General features: G+C 43.9%; 1 protein-coding gene across 4 annotated transcripts in view; it reads left to right on the top strand.

Moving 5' to 3' along the window:
* The first annotated feature begins 12,293 nt into the window (after positions 1–12,293).
* The window catches only part of Nrep (neuronal regeneration related protein), a 29,524-nt gene continuing 23,689 nt past the window's right edge, over positions 12,294–18,128 (top strand). The window contains exons 1-3 of one of the 4 annotated variants that reach the window (NM_001419560.1): positions 12,294–12,471; positions 12,927–12,970; positions 14,229–14,292. In NM_001419560.1, coding sequence (NP_001406489.1) covers positions 14,290–14,292 — 3 coding nt within the window. In that variant the 5' untranslated portion in view covers positions 12,294–12,471; positions 12,927–12,970; positions 14,229–14,289. The other 3 variants (XM_063277456.1, XM_063277457.1, NM_001419561.1) reach the window with 3 other exon arrangements.

Raw genomic sequence — 18,128 nt, 5'->3', positions numbered from 1 at the left:
TGTGCCTTAAATTTAGACTTTCAAAAGTCCAAACCCTGACTGTTGTACAAATTAATCTCATACAATATCCATTTAACATGTATGAAAATATCATTCTAGTTGAGCTCAGTTCATCCTAACTCAGGTTGAACTAGAACGCGAGCGACTACTTGAACTCTTGAGGATATGGGTCAATCTCACCACTCGTTCACCTGTTCTTAAATCCAGGAGTAGCCAATGAATTAAATTAACTCGCATGCTTGAAAAGAGTTGAGGGTCTTTAACAAATTCTATAATGATAGTTAGGGTTACCTATTGAGAGAGGGAAATTAGAAGAGGAGATAAAAGTTGGCTCAGCTTAGTAAAGTGATCGTAAGCTCTCTTCCAATATCCATGACGTCTCCAACCCTGGGTAGTTGGCTAGGTTCCCAGTACCAGACGTGATGTCACTCTTGTTGAGTGGAACTTGAGTTCAATTACAGAGCTGTTGGTTACTGCCAAGGTGTGCATGCTACCACTGCACCCCTAGGTGACTATGCCATGCTTTGCGCTGTTGTTGATGGGTATCAGGGATGGTTAGGACTGTTGTTTGTTTTCTCCCTTTGGAAGTGTTTTTGGTTCTGTGAAATTAGTCCTCAGGGAGTGGGCATTCAGGTCAGCTCCAGATTAGGGGACTTATGGCTGCTTGCCCACCATGGGTCTGACTTCCACACTGGCTTAAACAGCATGGCTGTTTTTTTCCCTTCTCTCCTCCATTTTCCTCTGGGAAGCTGCTGAGACCTACAGTTGTCTGCCCTGGGTGTTTTTCTTTAAACCACTAATAAAATTGTCCTTGAACTTAAAGAGGAAAAGAGAAAAAGAGCTGGGGGCATTTAAAACTGTAAAAAAAAGTATTGACAGAAGAAATTAACTCATTTATGAACTTAACAAGTGTATTGTCAGGATTCTCTGGAGCAATTGGACTTACAGAATGAATCTCTCTCTCTCTCTCTCTCTCTCTCTCTCTCTCTTACACATACACACACACACACACACACACACACACACACACACACACACACACACACACACACGCTATTTATTTAAAAGACTTGCAGGCCGCAGTCTAGCTACTCTAACAATGGCTGGCTGTGAAAGTTTGAGAATCCAGTACTTGCTTAGTTCAAGAAGCTGGATGTCTCAGCTGGCCTTTCCATATACACTAGAATCCTGAAGATGTAGGCTCTAATGCCAGTGAGGAAATTGGCAAGTAGTCAAAGAGCAAACGCCTCCTTCTTCCCTCTCCTTGTATAGGCTTCCAGCAGAAGGTGTGACCCAGAGTAGGGGTGTGTATTTAGAAGATCCTGATTAAAGGTGTGTGTCTTCCCGCTCAAAGATCTGGATTAGTGAATGTACCTACTTCAAATTAAGCAAAAAATCCCTTACAGGAGTGCCCTTCGTTTTTTGGATTTTAGTCAATTCCTACTGTAGTCCTGTTGCCAACCGAGAGCAGCCATCACAGAAGCAACACAGACTTGCCACTCATGATAACTGGTGAGAAAAGGACTGCTCACGCCAAGCTCTTCATGGGAAGTGTCCATGTCTATCTTGGGCCACTGAAAATGGGTAGAAACCAGCTCCACAGAGCAGACAACCAAAATAGAGATCGGGGGTTCAGAAAGCTAAGGCAGCATCTAGGAAGGCTGAACTCTTGATCAGTTAAGCCCAAGGTCATTCATTCTCCTAATGGAAGTTGCCTCTAGTTTTCAGAGTGTAGTTAGGAGAACCACCGGTTGTTTTAAGACCCTGACATTTTGGTGCAAAGTGAAGCAAAACTATGCAAGTGAAAACTTGGCTGTTATTCTTCAAACTGTCCTATTCTCAACTTCCAATCTTAGAATTCTAAGTGAAGTCTCATACATTGTCCCAACCCAAGCATCATTTTCTTAGAAAAAACCACTGTTTCACTTATTTCCATAAAAAAACAAAGAGTAAACAAAAGCAGAAATGTTTACAGTAAAATATTGATTAGGAAACTATTTTTTTTCTTTCTTTTTTTTTTTTATTAACTTGAGTATTTTTTATATACATTTCAAGTGTTATTCCCTTTCCCGGTTTCCGGGCAAACATCCCCCTCCCCCCTCCCCTTCCTGACGGGTGTTCCCCTCCCAACCCTCCCCCCATTGCCGCCCTCACCCCATAGGGCTGGGGATTTAGCTCAGTGGTAGAGCGCTTGCCTAGGAAGCGCAAGGCCCTGGGTTCGGTCCCCAGCTCTGAAAAAAAAAAAAAGAACCAAAAAAAAAATCTTTAAAATCGAAAGGAAACTATTTTTTAACTTCTGCAAAGTGATTAATGTGGAATAAGAAACCTGTGTGCAATACCAAACTCAAGATGAAATTAAAGTTAGGAAATCTGGGGTGTAAATGAAAAGGATTTGTCAGAGAACCAGCCAGAGGGCAAGGTCAAGGAACAAACACACAGTGGTGTGGTCATGTTCGGTGGATCATAGGCAAGCTTTTAGACAGAGCATTTGCAGTGTGGGAGCATGCTAGTTAATTGTATTCTGGATCCAAGTTTTCTGAGTTCGAGTCTCTTTCCCTTCATTTACACTGTGTGCACGGCAGATCCTTTATGTGTTGTGTTATATATTCACATGAATTTAACCGACCTTGGATGGAATCTATTTCAGTCATATAGGATGTTTATAGACTTTCTTGGTCATCATTCCCTAAGGGATGCAGTGTAGCAACTATTTTGCAGAGTATTTATATTACATTAGATGCTATATGTCATCTGGAGATGAGTTAAAGTATTAAGGATATGAGTGTGTACTTTGGTTTAGGCAAACATAACATCCACTTATTTACAGAAGTGGCTTTATGTTCAAGGGTTTGGGAAGCAAAGAGGGATCCTAGAATTACCCCCGACCCCAGGATACTAAAGGAACACTGGGGGTCTGATGACCTACTCTCTCCCTGCCCAGGTTTTATTAATCTGTGAAACATGGACCCTAATGTTAGTAGGTAGGTTAAGCAACACAATGAGGAGTCCATGGCCCTGCCCTCAAGTGTCTGTCCATGGAGAATGCTTTGAGAGCAGGTTTCTGTGGCAATTCACGCTCTCATGAAAGGTGACGCAGCGTACTCAGGATTTAGACTGACTCGCAGCTTTGCTGGAGAAAGCTGTGTTTCCTAATAGAGCTTTTCTTTTCTCTTTTTTTCTACCTCTGTTTCTCATCTTGAAATGGGAATGAAGAGATATGGTTTCATAGGTTCTAAGACACACAGTGAAAGATAAAAAGTTTAAAAGGAAGTGTAACGAACATGTTACATGCTACCATCCTCTCTCTCTCTCTCTCTCTCTCTCTCTCTCTCTCTCACACACACACACACACACGGACCTTTTACTATTCTTTACATGTGTGTTCCCACAATTCTCAGGGGATCACACTGTCTAATGTGTTAAGATCTTAGAAGGGTCTTTCCACAAGAGAAGAGAGTAGTAACCTTAAATATTTGGGGAAGGAGGAGGAAGAGGAGCAGTAACATGATGATGATGGTGGTGATGGTGAGGAAGAGGATAATCAGTTGCCTTCTCATCCTATCTGTCATCCAATCAGCTGTTTATCTCTTGGACAACTCTTTCTATCTCTGCCTCCAAAGTAAAACAATACTACATTCAGTGGGCAGATAAAGAAGCACTTAAAGGAAAGGGTCCTAAGCCCTAACCCTCCATACCTCAGCTGCAGTGAACCCTGGATTCTGTACCAATAGGAGGGGACCTGGCCTAACTGCCCGGTCCTTGTACTAATTTCAAATTTTGATTCCATAGAGACGTATTGTTATTCTAACTATAGAACCATGCCAGGGGCCATGCAAATATAGACAGGCTTTTCTGTTTTTGGTTAATCTACCTGATAGGTAGAGCAGGCAGTGCCCCACTATTACAGAATATGTTTCCCAGCATCTTTCAGTGTATTCTGGCATTTCCCCAGTGTTGTGGGAAATACTCATTCGCTATTTTAATCAACTTTAAGCAAGGTAGAAAATTCTTTGTCAAGGCACATTAGTATACACACACACACACACACACACACACACACACACACTCACTCATAGTCAAACACACACATACACCTCATCTACACACACTCACACGCAGAGACACACATACCAGATGCTGGGATTTTAAAGTAACTTCCCTTTACTTATTTTAGAATACCATTAAGCACTAGTATTATTTTTAAATTTTCACACCATAATTTAAATCAGTTTTAAGGCAAGAAGAGGATAAAATGTAATGTTTTCAATGCTTGATTCTGTGGGGTAGCTGGACAGCTTTCCTCTGAGACTGCTTTTCCTCACTTCCTCTCAGCCTTGCTTCTGTTGCAGCCCCTCCCCCTTCTCCCCTCCAGGACTAGCTTGACTTTTCCAGGGAATTTCAACCATTTCCAGATGTTGGGCAACATAAGAGACTATACTACTAGGATCTTCCAAAGTTCTTAACTCTTATGTTTATTCTTTTAAGTTCTTGGGTTTTTTTTTTTCCATTAATTTTGTGGAACAACAGTGCTATGAGCTATCCTTTCGCAAATTTTTACATCCATATTCACATTTCATCAAGTTCTTCCTTTCACCATCGTCCTCCGTGACTTGGTATTTTGTGTCATTTTTCAAGACAAACGGAATCCCCCTCTCTAGGAAGGGCGCTTTCTGAGTGAGTTTTCAGTGTGTCTCTTGGTGGTGGAGCTGAGATTCTCCTCTGAGCTGCTTTCAGCTGTGTAAACACAGTGGGGAAGCTCCAAGCAGACTGGGTGTGTGGAGTGGGGAGAGGAGGGGGCAGTTGTAAGTTATTTTCCTTTCCCTTCTGTGTTTTGGAATGCTGTCCTGAGAACCATGAACCATGAATTTCGTTGGAACCTCTACAACAGCACCTTTCACACACATGTTTAAGTGACTTTGAGGGTTGGGCAAAACTTTGCCCTTGATGTGTTAAAATGACAATGATTTCTACCGTACAAGAGCCCAGTTCTCATAACAACCGTGTGTTATAGGCCCTTTATTCCTATGTATATTTGATGCAAGGGAAGTAAATTAGTTTGTTAGAACTGGTAAGATTTAACAAACTACACCAGACTAGATAGTTAAGACAATACACACATATGTTCTTATAATTCTGCTATATAAAATCAACAAGATACTTACTTTGGCTTCTCTGGAAAGCTCTTTGTCTTGTAGATGGCTCTTTTCATCCTCTGCCTTCATGTGTTACTCTCTGCCTGTGTCCATATCTGTGTTTTAGTTGTTTCTTGTTGAAAGGGAAAGTCACTAAGCCCTAAGACCTCATTGGACCTTACTTATCACCGTAAAGACCTTCTCTCTGAGAAGTCGTAGTCTGAGTTACTAGGATCTGAAATTCAGCATATAAAGTTGTAGGAGACATCATTCACCCATCAGCAGAAAGGAAGCACGAGGATAAAGGAGACTCTGGTGAGAACCTTACTCTAGGCCAGAGGTTAGAACTTTGCCTTGTAGCTTATACACTTCACAGGTGCAGAATGAACTCCATTACTACCAATTCCTCTGCCCAAATTCACTTTCTTCCTGTGTTTTGAGGTTTAGGAAAGGCCACCACCATTCCAGTAGGAACAAAGCCTGAATCCCGGCGTTGTCACCTCAGTCTCTCTTCCAGCTGGGCTCTTGTGTTGCGGGAAGACCCTAAGCAAGCCTGCAAGCCCACCTGCATGATTAACGAGAATATTCCCTTCTTTCCCTGGCTCTCCAGCTTAATTTGAGCCATTCATAATTACTCACTGGGATAAGCCAAATAATATTTTAATTGAGTTCACACCTTCAAGTCTCGCCCTCTTTGGTATTCATATCCATACTAAAAAAATACTTTGAAAATACTGTTTCTTGGGGGGAAGAAATCAGTCCATGTCACTTTCTGGTTAAATTTCTGGTTGGTTTATATTGTGATAAGGATTGCATTTAAACTTTGTAACTTGAGTATGTAATATGATTCTTCGCCATCGGTTGGGTTGGTTGCATTCCCATAGTATTCTCACTCTCTCTAGTCTACTATAGAATCCGAAGATGTCGACTCCCGTTGACTAAATAATTAGGATTCACTTCTCAAAACTCTCTTACCTGGACCTGTGGGTTGTATGAGGAGTAAAAAACACCAGGGAAAAAGTCAGTGTGTCAATAACGATGAGGAAAGGAACTTGAGGTATCAGGGAGACAATCAACAATGGCGTCATCTGTTTCCTGTGGAGACAGAAAGTAAAGTCAATGTTACTATGTTACGTGATAAAGACAAGCATAGAGTTCTGCATGTAGGAGCACAGAAACTTTCTAAACTGGATCAGGAGCTCGATGGTAGATTCCTAAAAGATACCGTCTGGTGTGTGTGTGTGTGTGTGTGTGTGTGTGTGTGTGTGTGTGTGTGTAAGTTACAAGGATTGAATCTAGACATGAGTGCACGGTAAACACTTTGACTAAGCTATACCCCTCAGCCTTTAAGCTAAATCTCTGTTCTGTTTTGTATGTATTGTGCACATACATGTTTCTGTGTGTGTGGGCACATGTGTGTGCAAGAAGAGGTCTGAGGACAAAGTCAAATCTCTTCCTCAATTGCTCTGCACCTTACGTTTTGAAACAAGGTCTCTCCTTGAACATGGACTTCACCTGTTTGGCTATGCTTGCTGTCTGGGAAGCCTGGGCAGCTTCCTGTTTCTGCCTCCCTCTGCAGAGCACTTAGCTTTTTATACAGCTGCGGTGGATCCACAATCAGGTCCTTGTGCCCATCCAGCTGTGGAATCTCCCCAAACATTTTCGTCTTGTTTTTTGAGGTAGGGTTTTGCTATATTTGCAAGGTGGTCTCAAACTCAAGATCTACTTCAGTCTCCATAGTGCTAAGGTTGCAGGAGCGACTGTCCCCACCGGGCACCTAAGCTAATGGTTTGAAAAAGCAAGAGGCAGCACGCTGAGGAAGGGGCTCAGGGAAAGGTGCAAAGCATGTGCAGGGTGAGACTCTGGGGAGCAACACATCACTCCTTCTCAGCAGAAGGCAGGAGCCAAGGCCAGGGTAGGACGTGTGTGATATGTCCTCTAAGATTTATTCTGGAAACTTATCTACAAGGCTCATTGTTACCATGTGCGCAATGCTAACTATATGACAGACGCAGCCCACAATGTCACATATGTAACTCTGTGGGATAAACCTCAACGGAAAGCTGCTAAAATGCAGACAAAAAGATTATATAATTATCCCAAGTTCCATAGATCTGTTTTTAACCATTCTCTATATAGCCTTCTGCCTGGAATTTGTGATTCCAAGCAAAACACTCCCTGAAGCACGGTCCCAGGAATACACATGTGAGAAGCATGGTGCTGGATGAGGATGTACATGAGAATGAACTTTCCACGAGGGAAAGTCCTGCAGCCTTTCTGGTCTACTCTGTGATGGAATATTCCTCGGTGTACTTGCAGCCAGGGATGGAGTGCATGAGTCAAGCTCTAACCTAGGGCTCTCCTTTTCTCATGATGCTTGGGTGTCACCGGCTGCATAATTTCTAAGCTTATGATCCTCCCTGCCCTGCCACCATTGCTGGATATGCCTCCCCTCCTTCCTCAGTTTACTTGAGCCTTCTTTTTTCATGAATTCAGCTTCACCATTGGCCCCTCATGAAACTGTCAGTGAAGCCTAGTTTGATTCCAGGCTTGCTCTCCACAATGTGTCCGGAGGAGAACGTTAGAACTGTCCTTATTTTCGACTTTGATTCTTTTTCTGTCCTCTAAGCTCCCAGATGCACTGAAGATAAAGACATTGTCTACTTCATGGTGTTTCTCCCTTTAAAGAAAACCTTGATTCTATCCAGGGGCCTGCACCCACTGCGTACAGTACACAGGACTCAGGAACAGCCCTTTCCATCTCAAGGAGAGGATCTGATTCTTCTGATAGTGTAAGTCAGTTTTTCTCAACTAGGAGTGAGCTTGCCTCACCAGAGGGCTTGGCAGCATCCAGGCACATAGTAACTTGTCACCATGTGTTTTCTACTGGCGTTTTATGGTGGACAAATGTTTCCTCAGTACCCCATTCATTCACTGTTCCAGTAAAGATTCAGTGGGTTCACATTTGAGGTTTGAGAGACTTTGTTTTCTGACTGGGAAAGGACCAGCAGGGACTTTGGTCTGATCAGTTACACTCCATGATGAGGAGAGAAACAAATGTTGAAGTTGGAAAGTTGGACTGTGGTCACTTTGAGGCTACAAATGGCCTTTAGTGTGTAAAAGAGTCATGTCATGATTCAAAAGGAAAGCAGGCCAACTGCACATTCTGCAGGGCAGACAGTAGTGAATAGGAGACAACAGTCAGGCCACCATGAAGTAGCTATTGCTAAAGCTCTTGGGTGAGGTGACCTGGTGTGAAGTCCTCCCTTACCCTTGAGTAGTTAATTCCATCCCTTCGAACCTAGAAGGGATTCAAGGATGATTCCTGAATGGTTATGTCATAACTGTTCTCTGAAACATAAAAGATGACTGAGCTATGGTTTTGAGCCAGGGTTCTTAAATACCTGTCACCTGATATCTCTGACTGCAATGATGAAAAATTAATATTTAATTAATCCAAAATTGCCCTGGTTTTCAAAAGACACCTTAGGGTAATTGTGTCCATGTAGAAGCAGTGTGTGTATGTGTGCATGTGCCTGTCCTGTGGTGTGTGTGTGTTTAGATAATTATTTATATTTTAGACACACACACACACACACAGGTCCATGTGTGGGCCAGAAGTCATGAATAACTTTTCTTGGGAAGACACAAGATACACATGTTCCTTTACCCCGAAAGGCAACTCAGGACAGCGAAGTAATGATTGGACTGATCCAATCTGGTGGATTAATGAGTTCTTTTGGGGGTGACTAACAGGAGCAGGGATATTTCAAAGCAGCTATATTGCAGAAAACCCACACCAACATATCTCCCAAGTCAGGAAGGCTAATCCATGGAAGTCTTTGCACACACGGGAAGCAGCTTGCTGTCTCCAAGAACCTTCTTCCCCACGGCTTGGTAGGACAGAGTCTCTTCCCCCAGCCTTTGTTTAATGGTGCTATCAAACTGGGGAGGGAATGGGGGTCTCAAAACTTTCCCTTCCCTTAGAGGGAGGCGTACAAGTCATTTACCTCTTCAGTTTTATGAACCCCAACCTCCACCTCTAACATAAATGTTATAATTCAGAGGGAGTGGCTATGTGACAAGCCTTATATTCTATCTATCTATCTATCTATCTATCTATCTATCTATCTATCTATCTATCTATCATCTATTTATTTATTATCTATCAATCCATTTATTTATTTATTTATGTGGCTGAATAAATATTTTTATTTATTATTTGATATCTTGTACCTGATCATACTTACCTCCCATTCCTCCTGACACCCCTCCTCTGGGACCCACCCAACCCTTCCCCCCCCAAAAAAAGACAAAGTGGGGGAAGAAAAAAAAATCAGTACATTTTGTGTCGTTCGTATTCCCAGTGGAGCCTGGTCACATTTCTAGTGGCCAGCTTCACAAGGGAGGATGAGTCTTTCTACATCCACACCAGAAGCCATCAACTGAGGACAGCTCTGCCGTGGCCAGAGAGGAGCAGGGCCAGCCCTTTAGCACCCACACCATAGCCAGCTAGCATGGGGGAGGGTTGGGGCCAGTTCTTTATTGCCCATACCCACTGGGCCCCTTCCTCAACCATAGATGGTGGGCCAACTCTCCTATGCCCATGGATATCAACATGGCTTCAGGCAGCAGCCCAGACATCAGACATCCATATGCGCTTCAGTGGTGATACTGGCTTCCGATGTCAACATGGCCTCTGGACATATTAGCACCAACAACTCATGGCCCTCAGTGGCTGAATGGTCCTAAGGCCTCAACATAGCCTCAGGTGGCTACACAGGCCACTCACAACAACAGCATGATTACATGAGGCCAAAAGCCCAAGGACATCAACAGCACATATGTCCACACGGATCTCAGGCTTCATGTGGCCTGGAGCAGCAGCATGAACCACAGACCTCAACGTGGCCTCCGGTTGCATCACAGAACATGGTCCTACTTTGATAGGGTCCAATCCAGAAGGTGAACCTTTTCTTATCTCTGGCCTCTCACTGCCCAGAACCTGGGGGATCCCACAGTCACATGTTATGTTCTGGGGTTGAGTCTGCGTCTATGTAAGTTCCAGACTGTTGAACACCATCCCACAGATCCTACTTGGCAAAGATGGCGTGTCGACCTCAGCCTCTCTCACCATCTGTCACCATTGTGTCTCCAGTTTGGCCTCTCTCCATAGCCTGTGCACAGGGTTCTGTTCTTCTGTCTCACCTCTCCATCACATAGTTCATCAAAGTGTTACAAGCCACCCTGTTCCGTGAGACCCTTGAGGCAGGCGTGGGGGATCTTCCTTTCTGTTTATTTAATTTTGAGAGAAATCTCTCTCTCTCTCTCTCTCTGTCTCTCTCTCTCTCTCTGTCTCTCTCTCTCTCTCTCTCTCTCTCTCTCTCTCTCTCTCTCTCTCTCGAAGCCTGGCGCTCCCTTATTTAGCTAGAGTGCCTGACCAGAGAGCTCTGGGAAAATTTGCTTGTCTCTGTTCCCCAGCATTGGGGCTGCATTCACAGGCTCTCCTGTCCTTTTCAGGGGTTCTAAGGATCTGAACTCAGGTCTTCATGTGTGTACAGCAAGGGCTGTGAAGACTGGAGCCACCACAGAGGTCCACGGAGAATTCGCTAGGGTTCATACTTTTTCTTTCCTTTTTATCCCCCCTTTTCACTTGTTTTAAGAATGAACTCAGGTCCTCAGGCTTGAACTCAAGACTGAACTTCTGACAAGTTGCTGGGATGAATTTTTGGTAATCTTTGGTTTGGTAGTGACTGGGGACCTGATGGTAAAGATCTTCTGTGAAATCCCTTTGACAAGCCTTTCAGGGGTTTGAACCAGACAACCCTGCTTTCCCCAGGGCCTCCTCTCCCACACCCAGACTATTGTGCTCCATACTTGCTTTCCAGAATTTTCTGACAGGAAAACATTGACCGTGAATACATCAGGGAAATTTGCTGAATTGCTTTTCTTATCTTTGTTCTTGGCCATCTACCCTTTCCACCACGTATTTCCCACTCTCTCCTCCCAAATGCTCCTGAGGGAAAAACAACAGTCGAAATTTTCAGTGGAGTCGGAGAACTTCTGGGCTTCCCAAGCATCCTACTCATGTCTTTATGAAAGGTACTTGTTGCTGGAGTTGCTTTTGTAGTTTGAAAAGCACTCCAGTCTTCCAATAAGCTCGTAGTTATTTTAGAATAGTGCTTGTAAACGATTACTTTTCAAGGTTTGCTATTTCTGTACCCAGTGCTTGACTCAAAAAATTAACATTCTATAAATACATGGCTTAAAATTGACTTTTGTAAATGTGTCGTCTCTTTGTTAAAATGGATAACATTGCTTTTAATGACTAGGGCTAAAATGTACATAGCAAATTTAGAAGACATTGGGGACCTTTATCTCTCCCCACCCCCATCTCCCCCATATTTCTCTCCCTGTCTCACACTTGGCAAGGCAATTTAATTAGGAACTAATCTTCACTATGAAACATCTGACAGTTACCATAGTATGATACCCTGCTGTCCTGGCAACACCACTAGTTGCAACATTTTTAGCTATTACATTGCTAGGAAAAGATCGATTTTTCTTACATGAATTTAAAAAAACAAAACAGATTTTTTTTCCTCCCGTATGAAACCCACAACTTAAGGAGAGTTGCTCTACAGGGGCTGATGATGAGAACTTTGAAATCCTTGGGGAGAAGAAAAGCTCTAAGGACGAGCATCTCCGGTTGCACCCACCAGGCAGCCCTCCTCTTGCAGTCTGTGCGCGCGCGTGACTGAAAGTGTCCGAGTGCGCGCGTGTGATTGTGCACGCGACCGTGCGCGTGTGCGTCCTCTTGCCCGCAGCCCCTGACCCCGCTGCGCCAACCTCCTGGATTCCAACCTCGGGCTTTCCCCGCGCTGGGGCGGTCGCCTCGGGGAGCCCGGACCAGTTAGGATGGGGGCCCCCGTGCGCGCTCCGATGCTGCCGTGGGCACCATTTTCTGCTGTGCTCAGGACAGGCACATAAAAGGGAAGGCGGCAAGGCCGTGGCTGTCCCGGTTCCCTCAGATGCCCCGGCCGCAGGTTTATTATTACAGTAGGGCTGCGCCGCCTCTCCTTGGCGGGCCGCCTCCGCGCCTGGCACGCCCCCAAACCACCGCCTCCGCCTCCTTATTTGTCTGCAAAGCCGCCGCGCGGCGAGGCGGAGATCCCGCCAGAGTGCGCGCAGAGCTCCCGGGGCTGCTCGGCGCGTTCCCATCCCCCACAACCCCCAGGGCCCGGTGCCCTACGGCGGCGACGGCGCGGGTGCGGGGGCCGGGGAGCGCGCGCGTGTTGGCCGCGCGCCCACGGGGCCGCGAGCCGCCGATTCCTGCCGAGTAAGCAGTCTGGCTCCGCGGTGGCAGCAAGGCTGGGGCGCTGGCCGCGCGCCAGCTCCATCAGAATTAGCTCATTGTTCACTAGTACACTAGCAGAAGAGAGGGGAGGAGGTGGGAGGAGATGGGGGGGAGGGGGAGAGAGAGAGAGAGAGAGAGAGAGAGAGAGAGAGAGAGAGAGAGAGAGAGAGAGAGAGAGAGAGAGGAGTTGAGATTGAGAGACTGATTTAAAGAGAGAAAGAGACACAAGACACACACACACTCTTGGAGAGAGCGCGCAAGGCAGGGAACCCTTCCCCTCCTTTTCGGAGGCAGCACTTCTTGGAAGTGAAGTGGGCTGGGGTTTTGTTTCCCTCCCCCCCCTCCGCCCTCCTCTCCCTCCACCCCTTTCCCCTCCCCCTCCCCCCTCAGCTGTCTTTCTAGCATGATGCCCTTTTTCATCCACATTTGTGTTTCAGGTGTAGAGAGCAGAGAGAGTGAACAGGGAGCGGGGCTTTTGTCTGTAAGTATATGCCATTCTCATCCCCAGCCGAGAGCGCTGCTTTCTCTTTTGTGTAGATTCCTTGCCTTTGCTCTTAGCTGGACCCTTCAACCTTGCAGAGTACATGCTTTCTCCCTCTAAATTTTAGAGCTAAAGCTGACACCTTGGAGAAATTATGTCATTTTGCTCCCGCTGCATTAATGCTGGGATTTAACAACCCCCTCTCCTTTGTTTAATGCACAAGTTGAAAGAAATGAATTCTTTTGTGAAGGGGTGGGGTTTTGCCTGCTGGTGTGGTTAATGTTCTTGCTCATTGTTGAGAGCTGTTTTGTTCCTTTGCATTAAATGCACTTTGGTGCATGCAAGCTTCCCCTCCCTTTATAAAATCCTTACACTTGATTACTCTTTCAGTGTTGCCGCTGCAGCAGCGGCCGTGGGTCTTTTCCTGTTTGAGCTCTTGTAACACTTTTTCCCCCCCTGCATTTTCTTATAAAGCAGTTGAACTTGGGGTGCGGGCGCATTAAAGATAAATGACTACTTTTTTTTTCTTGATACCGCTAATAACCTGATTTGCATTTGTGTTTCTATAACAACATTATAGGAAAACTCTTAAATGCTTCTGATACCGGTCTGGAGAACTTTTAGTTTTTCCATTCATCTTAATTTTTCCGTAACTTACATTAACAAAAGAGTTGTGTTCCAATGGAATAGAGGTGGAGCGGAAACCAGTGCTGCGTGTACATTAATGTTTATTTGCTTTGGGGAGAGGGCATAATGGTGTATATTCCTGACTTTCTCCCTTGTGTAGGTTTTTTTTTTTTTTAAACACGGAAGGTTATGTAATGCAGTGCCATTTCCAAAAATATCCACTCTGAGGCATTACACTACGGTGGAAGTCTGATTCTCGTTCTGTTGTCTTGATTGCAAATATACTGCCAGTAGTGTGTCTGAGAACAAAGAGCAGCCAGCAAACAATCTATTTTTATCACTTGGGTCTACTTTTAAGTTGCTAAGCCTTTTGAACTGCAATTTAAAGATGAACCAGACACTAAGAATAGCCCAGGAGTGCAGAGCCTGGTGTGCTAGGCATTCCTTTGTCCCCTATGTAAACCTGGAGACCACTTGGAAAGCCCCTTCAGGGAAATGTTTAGAATAATTTGCGCGGGACTTATCTTCTGCACACAGAGTGGGTATTTGTCTGTGACCTCTGAGGAGGCATTTTGCATTTGCTGACCTGTGGTGAAGCAATGTGTCTACTGTATTTAAACGTATTTTGCAGGTTGGTCTCCCTGGACTGAAGAAGGGGAGAATAGAAGCCCAAGACTATTAAGATTCTCAAAATGGTAAGGAACGGTCAACAGAGGGAAATTGTCAGCTAGCTTTTCAATTATTACATAGAGGTGTTAGCCTCTCACCTTCACAGGGACACTTTATTGTTTCCACCCCGTCTGACCTTTGGAAGGTTCTTTCTGTCTCCCACATGTAAGGGCTTTGCAGTAGAGCAGTCTGTGTGAGTTGCTTGTGGTGACTTAGAGCTATTGACTTGCAGTCATTTTGAATATAAAGCTAAAATTCTTGTCTCAGAGAAAGGCTGTATTTAACTCAAACAACAGGACCTATTCTGTTCTTTAGGAAGATTGACATGTTGTGACATGCATGGAGGGAGACCGGCAGGAGGGCTGGAACAAAGCAATGGCTTTTATATTGCAGGCTGCTAAAACTTAACCAAAAAACTGTGAGTCTGTGCCCAAGTCACAAGCTATAAGATGCTCTCCTTAGTATCAGTAGATGTCAAATTTTTAATGAAGACATTATGTATTGCTATTCAAATATATGTGCATTTTTTTTGCTGACTAATAACTTTCTTTAAAAAGAGAAAATTCAGTTTCAGAGGGCAGGCCTAGTAACCTCTAAATTAAGAGGTAGCTATTTCTCCCAAGGAGTATACAGAGAGGGCAGTTAAATTTCTGATTAAATAGAGCAACATAGAAAATATACATTGAAAGCAGCGAAGTGCATGTGTTAAACTTCTGTGGGAAGGAAAGGACGAGTAGTTCTGAAGCCCCTCGCAGTGCAGCACACCCTCCTGAAGAGGCTGATGGCCCTCAGAGCACCCGAGTCTTACTTGACATGTCTGAATCCCTAATTCACTTCTTATTTTCTCTTTTTCATTTGTCTTCTAAATGAGGGTGGAATTTAATGAATTAAAATTGGATCTGATATACTTGATGTTTTCTGTGAGAACAACTGAGAATTAGCTTCCAAGGAGAAAGATGAATCAGAGGCAATTAAATGAGTTCAGATTGGCTTTCATTAAGAGTGAGCTTTGTAAATTTTTTTTTAACATATGCCTTGCCTGTCATTTCAACAAGTGGGTGTCAAGGCACCAAGCAAAGTAGGTTTTGCTTGGGCCGGCTTGCTAATGAATTAAAGAATCGGGGCAGAAAGACAAAAGAGGCGAGCATAAAATCAAACCAATCAACGGGCTCTTTGCAAACAGCTGCCTCCATATCACCTTTCCAGTTAAACGTTTGTGTAGAGCAATAAGGTGGTGGCGGAGTGTTCGGAGTGTACTTTATTTAGTTCTTTTCACTGGAGTGGGCACTCACTTTGCCTCTCTCTTAGAGCCCTGCTCACTTTGTATCACTCTAGCCACACCACAAAGGCTGTATATTGCAATGTATCAAGTGACAGTTTTAGTTAAACATAAATAGGACAGTTGAACCCTGCTAAACCTGGTCTTATACATCAAGGTCAAGGCAAAATACCAGGTTTCTGTAGTCGGGGGCGGAGCGTGCTTTGTGGATGAGAGGCGTGCCCGCCAAGCTGAGAGTGAAAGCTGGAATCACTCAGAGGCTGAAAGGCAAAGACAAATTAATATTAAATGCTAATTTCCTTCTGTAGTCCATGGTATGTGGTGGCAGAATAGATGAACACAGTTTGTTTCTCTTGGGAGGATTTTTTTTTTACTCGGGAAACCAAAAATTCTCACAAGTTTTCGGGCTCCTTTCATCAAGACGAGAGGCCTCCCTGGCACCAGCCCATTGCCTGAAATAAAACCACCAGCAGTTATTGTCTGAGGGCGATTCCAAGTCACTTTCTAGCAATTCTCGTATCTGGAAAGTCCCCGTTCTTAAAAATCCTTGTGTAAAATAATGTAAAAGAGAAAAAGGTTCAAATAGATAGTTTTAAAGCCTGATACTAAAGATGTCTTAAACCTCTTTCTTTTAAGCAAAATGAAGTTAGTTTCTTTGATTAAAACTGGAACTACTTTGTAGAACTCTTTATCTAGTTTACTGAAAGATTTGACTCACATCCAGTAGCAATTACTTACGGGGAGCAGGGTGTTTAAATACTGACCATCTCTGGAATATACACGAGCCTGGCTTTCCCTTTAAACGCTCGTTTTCATCTACATAATGTAAAAATACTACGGAGATTCTAATTTCCATATTCTAAAAAGGTTCATTTCAAATACAAATTTACTATCGATTCAGTCCAATGTAAGATATTCGCCAGTAAGCTCTAGAATTCTACAGGTTATGATTAAATCTCTTTTGACCATGTACATACCCTAAGTTTGTAGGGTGTCCTGTTAGCTTTTTTCAACTTAACTCATACTAGAGTAAGCTGGGAAGAAGGGACCCCGACTGAGGAATTGCCTCAATCTTATTGGCCTATGAACCTGTCTGTGGCTCAGTGATTGATGTGGGAGGGCTCAGTCCACTGTGGGCGGAGCCAGCCCAGGCAGGTGGTCCAGCGAGCGAGCGGTGAGGAGCAATCTGTAAGCAGTGTTCTTCCATGGACTCTGCTTTAATTCCTGCCTTCAGGTTCCATTCTGAGCCTCTGCCCTGGCTCCCCTAGGGATGGACTCTATCATCTCGGTCAAGCTACTACCTTTTCATCCCCAGGATGCTTAGGATGTAGTGTTTATCACGGGGTCAGAAACCAAACTAGAACACAGGGTTTCACAGTAGTAATTTGAAGACATGGAAGGTTCATAGAGTGTCATTTGCATTATTAAAATAAATAGATAAATAAATGATATATATGACTATCTTCAGTTTTGTGGCCTATGGGCATAATCGCAGGGAGTACCAATAGCATGATTTTGCTGTTGGAGGCAAATACTGTTCAGAGTGCTAAGTTCTTAGTTCTAAGCATAGTTTTCTGCACCTTTATTAAGCACTGTTTTTATCAATGACTTGTTCTCCCGTTTTTCCAGTTTTCTAGCAAACATACCCTTCCCTTTACCGTTTGCAGTTTGTAGAGTTTGCATAGCTTTTTAATTACCACAAGTCTATAGGGGTCTTTGAATTTTTTTCTTTTCATTTAGCTCTTTGCTGGGTTTCGATCTCCAGATCCCTATTTTATGATGTGCTGCCAACTTGTCATTTTATTTTATAAGTATTTGACCTGTACATGACAACAAGGAGAAAGCGGTTCAGAACATATAGGTGATCCTATTGAAACTACTTTGAAAAACCAGATTTTTAATCCATTGCCAAAGTTAATGCCCTGTTTTTACCCTCCAGGTAGTAGGCCTGTCTCCCTGTGTGTGTATGTCATAACTCTCGGAGGTATAAGCAAAGACTTGGAATGTTTTAACGGGGGTCTGGGTACTGGGGCAATTTTAATTCTTTATGGTTGATACGTTAAAAAAGACCAGTTGACTCTATGGTACCTTTCAAAGCACTGTGCTTTCTGTGCATGCTATGGGGTTAGGAGCAAGCCCCCTTAATACTCCCCACATTAATTAACATAAACGTCCCTGGTTTAAGGAAATGGGAGGGCTGGGAAGGTTGGTTTTACTGGCAGCCCTTGTCAATGGGTTTGGATTGTAAATTGACTAGTTGTTGAGGTGACTTTCGGTGCTGCCTTGGAGGGTAATTTTATATGGTGCCATCTTGTGTTTCGCCAAGCCTTCCTGTGCCTTTGAAGGAGAGAATTGGGGATTGTTTGGGGAATTAGGACAGAAGAGATAATCAATCTATCTGGATTTAGCCCCAGTCCAGCTTCCTCTTGAGCTGTGTAGAGAGTCAGGTCGGAGATAGTACCCGAGGAAAAAAAATCTTGGAATAAATAGCTATTCAAAGTGTGTTCCATTTTCCCACTGTGCACTTCTTAAAAAGTTAGGTATAGGTTAGATTATCATAAATATACAAAGGGGATTCACATC

This window comes from Rattus norvegicus, chromosome 18 (assembly GCF_036323735.1).
Source record: "Rattus norvegicus strain BN/NHsdMcwi chromosome 18, GRCr8, whole genome shotgun sequence".
Taxonomy (NCBI): domain Eukaryota; kingdom Metazoa; phylum Chordata; class Mammalia; order Rodentia; family Muridae; genus Rattus; species Rattus norvegicus.
Note: the sequence above shows the minus strand (reverse complement) of the source record. Positions and strands in the feature narration are given on the sequence as shown.